At 44.9% G+C, this 7661-nt stretch overlaps 1 protein-coding gene across 1 annotated transcript; it reads right to left on the reverse strand.

Annotated features, from left to right (window-relative positions):
• Positions 1-2542: 2542 nt before the first annotated feature.
• Positions 2543-6015, reverse strand: LOC101961112 (endogenous retrovirus group K member 25 Pol protein). The gene is given in 5 exon segments (XM_013365225.3): positions 2543-4496; positions 4499-5035; positions 5038-5329; positions 5331-5717; positions 5719-6015. Coding segments are annotated over 5 exon segments (3444 nt in total). The 3' UTR covers positions 2543-2565.
• Positions 6016-7661: the final 1646 nt, after the last annotated feature.

Raw genomic sequence — 7661 nt, forward strand, 5'->3', positions numbered from 1 at the left:
TCCACCTCCCCATAGAGCCCAGAATGCTGGAGTAGGTTTCCTTTGAAATTTGAATCTTCCTGCAGTCATTAGAATGTTGAGTGATTAACATTATCTTTCTCAATGCAAACACCCCTGTTTAAAATGAAGTGAGGCTTACCCAAGGAGCTACACCTCCATCATTTCCTGTGTTTCCTCTACTCTTTTCCCCAGCCATAATCTGAAGAACCCATTGGGAAAAGAATCCAACCTGAGGTCCATCTGTCCATCCCTAGTCTGTCAGCAGGTGGCTGCTGGGCAAACACCACAGGAGCAGAGTCAGCTTCCTAGATGTCACAGAAAAGGAAGGGACATTGGATACTGCCCTGGGGCCACGGGATCACATGCCTTGTCTAATGCAATCAGCCTAATCCCTGTGGACATTCCTGTTAAAAAATGTCTCACACATTTGCATCTCAGTTCTGTATTCTATGTATCTGATTTGGAAATCATTGGGTCCTGGATCAATGTTACTTACCTGGACATCTATGTAAACCTTTCTGGGCTAATACTGTTAGACCACAACGCAAGAAAAGACCACTGACTCCAATTAAAGTCAAATTAAAGCAAGCTTATTATTTTGACCGGCAGGGCTGCCTTGCCCCTCAAAATTGGGGGAGCCAAGGACAGACCCGAGGCTTCTTTGTGGACCAGTTTTATAGCGCAAGAAGTTACACAAAGGGGGGGTTACAGATAACAACACTCTGAAGAGCATAACACAAGTTTACATTTTTGCTGGCCCCGGCATCAGAATTTATGGAGATCTTAGAGACTCAGAGAGGGTCGTTATCCAGCCAGGGAAGGCCAGAATATATGAGGCATCACTAAGGTTTAGGAAAGGGTTGTTATATGGTCAGGGAAAACCGGACCTGGGTGAGTTCAGGGTGCGGGCAGGTATTCCAATCATCTTTACAACATCAACTAATGGCTAGGCCATACAGACATCCTGATATTTTTACAGAAAACAGAAATGAATCCTTCATAACTTGTGACAAGCTGCCTTCTGATCAAATGAGATAACTAGGCTAGGTATATCATTCCCCCCTTTTCTGATGTGTCCCTTTCAAATCTTTGATAGGGAGCAACCAGTAACGTCAGCAACATATGTTAATACTGTCGGTGGTACATAACAGAATTGAGTTGTATCCCTATAAACCTGAGCACATAGTTAATAATGCATGGGACAATAACTAATAGGAGAAGAATACAAATGATAGGACTTGCAAGAGAAGTTAACCATGGAAACCAGTTTTTTAGGTCTGGCCAAAAGTTGTCCATTTGAATCTTGTTTATTTCCTTTTTCATTTCATCTATCTGTTGTTGAATAACATTAGAATAGTCAGTAATATTAAAACGGCACATGCCTGGGAATTGTTGGCAGCCCAAATGATGTTTCAGTAGCAGAAAGTCAGTAGCTGCTCTATTTTGTAGTACTGAGGTTCAGAGTTCTTTCATCTCTTGATTAATTTCTGCTAAAACTTGTGCTGTAAGGTTAGCTGTTTTGCTAAAACTACAGGCTAATTTAGTGATTTCTCTTTGAATTCCTACCATTAGTCCCGGGACTGGTAGAATGAAAGCTGCCGCAATTGCAACGTCTAGTGGATCCAGGAGGATTACACTGTCATTGCAATTGGGGGGCAGACTTCGGATAACTCGGTGGGGAGATGCCAGGGATGGCAGTAAAGGAAAAATCCTCCCAACAGAGCAGATTCCAGAGAAATTGGTAGGCAACGCTTGGACGGTTGTCTTATTACAGAGAAAAACCCATCCTTTAGGAAGTCGTTTGCCATTGGGTAGGGAGATATATTGTTCAATAGAACAATTTGGTGGGGATCGAGGAAGGGTGCAGTCTATGCATAGACAATGTTTCTGGACAATTAGTGAAGCTGGCAAGGCTGACTCTGTATGAGACACAGGCCAGTTTTGCTGTGTAACTATCCCCAGTCACCTTAACACAGTCATCATATTTTATAGACAGGCCCATAAGATTATTAGCTAACAATTGATGGACTGAGCTTCCTTCTTGTATGCAGAAGGAACTTTTGTTCATAGTATCAACAACCAATTGTAGCCAGAAGTTCTGGTTATTTACAGACTCTAGGGGGCTCACAGAAACATCCACATTTAAAGTGGCACTTGAATAGACAGTGTCCACCAGGGCTCCCTTTTTAAGCTTAACACAGGAATATTGCCCTGAATCTCGTGGGTGAGCTGAGTATTTATAGATTCCAAAGTTTATATCATCTCTTTGGGACTGATCTGTGAGGTTTTTCCATGGTCCCTCCCTGAAGATCTGACTAAAAACTTCTTGGTTATCTTTATACCATCTGATAGGGCCGATTATTGGATCCTGACAGGAGTAAGTGCAATTTAATATTAGTGGGGATCCTGCAATGGCAGGTCCTACCTGGGCTACAGAAGGGGTGCAAGGTTCGTTGAAATTGGCATAGCTAAAACCCAAGAATACATATATATTACAACAAGTGAAAAACATTAGCATAATGTTTACAATGACAAGGAAAAAAATGAGAAGTTAATGACAAAACATTAACCCTTAAAAATTTTAATTTTAAAGGGTCCACGTTTAGTCACTCTCCACCTTTGGTTGCTTGATTCTCCTCCAGTGGGTTCTGCAGGTGCCTTCTTAAGCTGTGAATGGTGAATCCATGCAGGAATGCCAGCAACTTTGAGGACAGTGGGAGTGCGGAGAATCATGATGTAAGGGCCTTTCCACATGGGTTCAAGACTGTTGGTTTTTAACCATCTTATCAGCACAGCATCTCTAGGCTGGAATGAATGATCAGGCGATCTGTGTCCCATGTGTTGAGCAGCCTGGACCTGAGGAAAGATCTTATCCATGATTAGTTGTAACCCTTTAAGTGCCTCTGAGACTGGAATGTCTCCCAGCAGATCTAGATGTATTCTGGGAACCATAGGCGGTGTCTGCCCATATATTATTTCCTAAGGGGTAAATTTTTCCCGATAAGGAGTACAACGGGCCCTCAGCAGGGCAAAAGGCAGGAGATCAACCCAGTTACCACCAGTCTCAAGAATTAATTTAGTCAGTGTTTCCTTCAATGTTCTATTCATCCTTTCTACTTTCCCTGAGCTTTGAGGATGATACATACAGTGTAATTTCCAGTTTATATTAAGGGCCTTTGAAATCAATCGAGATAATTTGGCCGTGAAGGCCGGGCCATTGTCAGACCCCAAAATTAGAGGGAGGCCAAATCTAGGAACAATCTCAGTTATTAGCTTTTTAACTAGTATTTGTGCTGTTTCCGTCCGGGTTGGAAAAGCCTCTACCCAGCCTGAGACAGTATCAACAAAGACTAACAAGTATTTATATCCATATAGTCCAGGTTTAATTTCAGTGAAGTCTAGTTCCCCAAATTCACCAGGTACAGTACCTTGACTCCTGTTTCCTTGTGGAAGTTGGTTCCTTTTAGCGTTTACCTGTGCACATGTCATGCATCGATTTGAGATATCTTGAAGCATCTCTCGATGTCCTGGTAGCCAGACATAGGGTGAGATCAATTCTGACATCTTCTTGGGGGAAAAATGCATGGCTTGATGAAGATTAGTTAACCATTTTCTCCCTAGTAGCTTAGGTATGCAGATTTTTTTATCTGGGAGGATCCACCAGCCATGACAGTTTTGCTGGGCCCCCATTGAGGAGTATGAGTTTATTTCTTCTGTAGTATATGACGGGGCCTCTTCCCAAAATTTAACTGGAAATTTTGGATAATTGGAGAGCTCTAGGACAGCTTGGTATTTTGGCTCTCCAAGGGCTATTTCCCTGGCTGTTTGATCTGCCAGGTTGTTACCCTGGGTCTGAGGACTATCGTCTTTGCAGTGTCCAGGCCAGTGGATAATAGCCAATTTGTCTGGTAACCAAATTGCCTCCAGTAGTTCAAGAATTTCTTGTTTATTTTTGATGATCTTGCCATCTGAGGTTAGAAGTCCCCTTTGTTTATATATTTGTCCATGCACATGTGCTGTAGCAAAGGCATAACGGCTGTCTGTGTAGATATTCACCCGTTATCCTTTTGCCCATCTCAATGCCTGTGTCACAGCAATGATTTCTGCTTTCTGGGCTGATGAGCCCCTGGGCAGAGCCTGTACCCAAATAACTTCTTTTTGACCTGTGACTACAGCTGCCCCTGCATACCTTATTCCATCCCGGACATAGCTGCTGCCATCGGTGTAAAGGTCTGCGTCTCTGACGGTGAGAGGAATGTCAGTCAGGTCTAGTCGAGTACCTTGGATGACATCCAGCATCTCTGAACAGTCATGAATTGGCTCCTCTGGATTGCTGTCCAGCAGCAGCATCGCTGGATTGATGGCCAGGGATTTACTGAAGGTTAATCTGTCTTTATCTAGGAGTAGAGCTTGATATTGAGTGAGGTGGGCATTTGACATCCAATGATTTGTGGCATCCCTCAATAGAGCTTCCACTGCATGAGGGGCAGTCACAGAGTCTGCCCTAGGGTAAGCTTGTCTGTTTCCTTCACCAGAAGTGCAGTAGCCACTATGGCTCGTAAACAAGGGGGCCATCCTGACCCTACTGGATCCAGCCTTTTTGAAATGTAGGCAATAGGCCTTTTCCATGGCCCTAGATTTTGGGTAAGAACCCCTTTTGCAATGCCCTTTTTCTCATGAACATACAGATGGAAGGGCTTAGAGATATCAGGGAGGGTTAGGGCTGGAGCCTGTGCCAGGGCCTTTTTTAGATTCTTAAAAGCTAATTCATTTTCTTCAGTCCAAACTAAGGGTGAGTTGCCCCCTGCAGTTGCAGTATATAAAGGCTTGGCAATCTCAGCAAATCCAGGTATCCAAAGACGGCAGTACCCAACTGCCCCCAGGAACTCCCTAACTTGCCTTTTAGTAGTTGGGATTGGGATCTTCATTATGGCCTCTATGTGGGCTTGGGATAGCAGCCTTTTCCCTTCCCTCAGTTCATATCCTAGATAAGTAACTCGAGGAGAACAGATTTTTGCTTTCTTTTTGGAGACTGGTACCCCAATTGAGCCAAGGTTCTCAATAAACCCTGGATGGCCCTTAAACAGTCCCTTTCATCCCTTGCTGCTAGTAAAAGATCATCCACATATTGGAGCAAGGTTATCTCGGGGTACTCACTGCGGAAGAGGCTCAAATCTTTGTTGAGTGCTTCATTAAAGATGGTGGGGGAGTTCTTAAATCCTTGAGGTAGTCGAGTCCAGGTTAGTTGTCCTGATATCCCCTGTTCCAGGTCAGTCCATTCAAATGGAAAGATGGGCTGACTCAGTTTTGACAAAGGAATGGAGAAAAAATGCATCTTTCAGATCTAATACGGTGTAGACTGTATGTTCTGGTGGCAACATACTGAGCAAGGTATAAGGGTTTGGGAGGGTTGGGTGTACAGTTTCCACCCATTTGTTTACTTCTCTTAAGTCCTGTACCAGTCTATAATCATGAGTCCCAGTCTTTTGGACCGGCAGCAAAGGGGTGTTCCAGGTTGACTGGCATCTAATTAGTATTCCCTCTTTTAGGAGACGTCTGATATGAATTTTGATGCCTTCTCTGGCTTCAGAGCTAATGGGGTATTGTCTAACCCGAATGGGCATAGCCCCAGAGGTTAGTTGGACTAAGACTGGTGGCACATGTTTAGCTAACCCCGGAGGGTTATCTTCAGCCCAAACTGCAGGAATTTCTTGGATTAATAGTTTTTTTCCATTTTCCCACTGAAGCTTGGATAGGATTTTGAGAAAGCAGATATTCCTCACTTAATGGGCATGTTATAGTTAAGGCTCTTGTAGGACTCCCCAATTGTAGTGTAGGCATCTCCCCTGAAAATGATATAGTTGCCTGAAGTTTGCTTAGAAGGTCCCACCCCAGCAATGGGAAAGGGCATTCAGGGATAACAATAAAAGAGTGAGTTCCTTGTCCTGCATCAACAGTCTGATCTGTGGTCCATCTATAATTTTTAATTTCTCCTGTTGCCCCTTGTACTTCCATAGTTTCATTAGAGAGGGGTCCTAGGGGCTTCTGTAACACCGAATATGAAGCCCCTGTATCTACCAAGAAATTTACAGGTTGGCTCCCAATTGTGAAGGTTACCATTGGCTCTCGGGAGTCTAGTTTGAAAGAGCCATGGTCCCCCTATTCTTCTAAAGTTAGAGCTGGTTTTGGCTGAGGGGCTTCAGTCTGCAGCAGGGGAAAGTCTTTTCGATTTCGTTGGGGGCAATGATTTTTCCAGTGTCCATATTCCCCGCAATAAGCACACTGATCTATTTGGAGGGGAGTCCGTCTTTTGCCCCTGCCATGTGCCGCCTGCATCTGTCTGGAATTGAAAACTTCGGGAGACCTTAGTGCAGCTACTGTGGCCCAATTTACTTTCCTTATCAGTAGATCATCCTGGCTCTCTCTGTTTTCGAACACCTTTTGGGCTATCTCCAATAATTCTGACCTATTCTTCCCTGCAAAGCCATCTATCTTTTGAATCTTTTTACGGATGTCTGGGGCTGACTGAGCTACAAAAGCCAGGTTAATCACCTTCAGATTTGTCGGGTCCTCAGGATCTATAGGAGTATATAGATGGTATGCCTCTAGGAGCCATTCCAGAAACACTGAAGGCGACTCCTCTGGGTTTTGTTTCACCTCTGCTACTTTAGAAAGATTGGTGGGCTTGCGATCTGCCCTACTAAGACCCTCTAATAGAGCCTGGTAGTAATCGCTGAGTGCTCTCCTACCTTCAGCAGTCCCATAATCCCAGTCTGGTCTTCTTTTAGGTAAAGCCAAGTTGATTACTTCCGTTTTCTCCTCATGCATAAGAGAGTTTATTCCAGGCAGCGCTTTTAGCTGCTTCTGCCAGGATTTGCTCCCTTTCCTCCATAGTGAAAAGGGTATGCAGAATCTGTTGGCAGTCATCCCAGGTGGGGAGATGATTAAAAAAGACAGAATCAACCAGGGAAATCAGGGAACTAGGATCCACACTACACGGGGGATTTTGGTTTTTCCAATTGTAGAGATCCATTGTGGGAAACGGTACATATATATAACGACCTTCTGGAACCTGGCGGAGAGGAAGGACAGGGGCAAGAGTCACCTCTTCCTCTGGGATAGAAATAGAAACAGTGCCTGCGGGTCTGCCTGGGGAGGGGATAGAATCAGGCCTTCCATAGAGGCGATCCTGTGGGGTATGGGGAGGGGATGGAACAGGGGCTGGCTTATTTGGGGAAGTGATAGCAGAAGGAGTGGTGGAATGAGGTAGTTGCAGCAGCTCAGGGGGGTGGGGAGGGAGGCGGTGGTGCAGTTTTTGCAGCTGTCTCCTTTGTTCCCCCACCAGCAGCAGGGAGATAAGAGGAGCCCCAGTGTACAGGGGGGAGGAGGAAATCCTCCTGAGCGTCCTGTAAAACAGGGCTCTTAATTGAGGGCTCCTGGGAATTTTTTTTGGTCACAATCAGGGTCTGCCCTCCCTGTCCATTCTGGACCATACAAACCTTCATCCAAGAGGGTGGATTAGTTGTTGCTTCTGCCCAGGGTAGGATATATCCTATTTGATCTGGGTGGCCAGGGTTGTCAAGAGTGGCATTAGTTACAGCCCATGCCACCTGGGGATCAAAGGTGCCCTCAGGGGGCCAGCGGACTCCAAAGTGGCTCAA

The sequence above is a fragment of the Ictidomys tridecemlineatus genome, chromosome 14, assembly GCF_052094955.1.
Source record: "Ictidomys tridecemlineatus isolate mIctTri1 chromosome 14, mIctTri1.hap1, whole genome shotgun sequence".
Taxonomy (NCBI): domain Eukaryota; kingdom Metazoa; phylum Chordata; class Mammalia; order Rodentia; family Sciuridae; genus Ictidomys; species Ictidomys tridecemlineatus.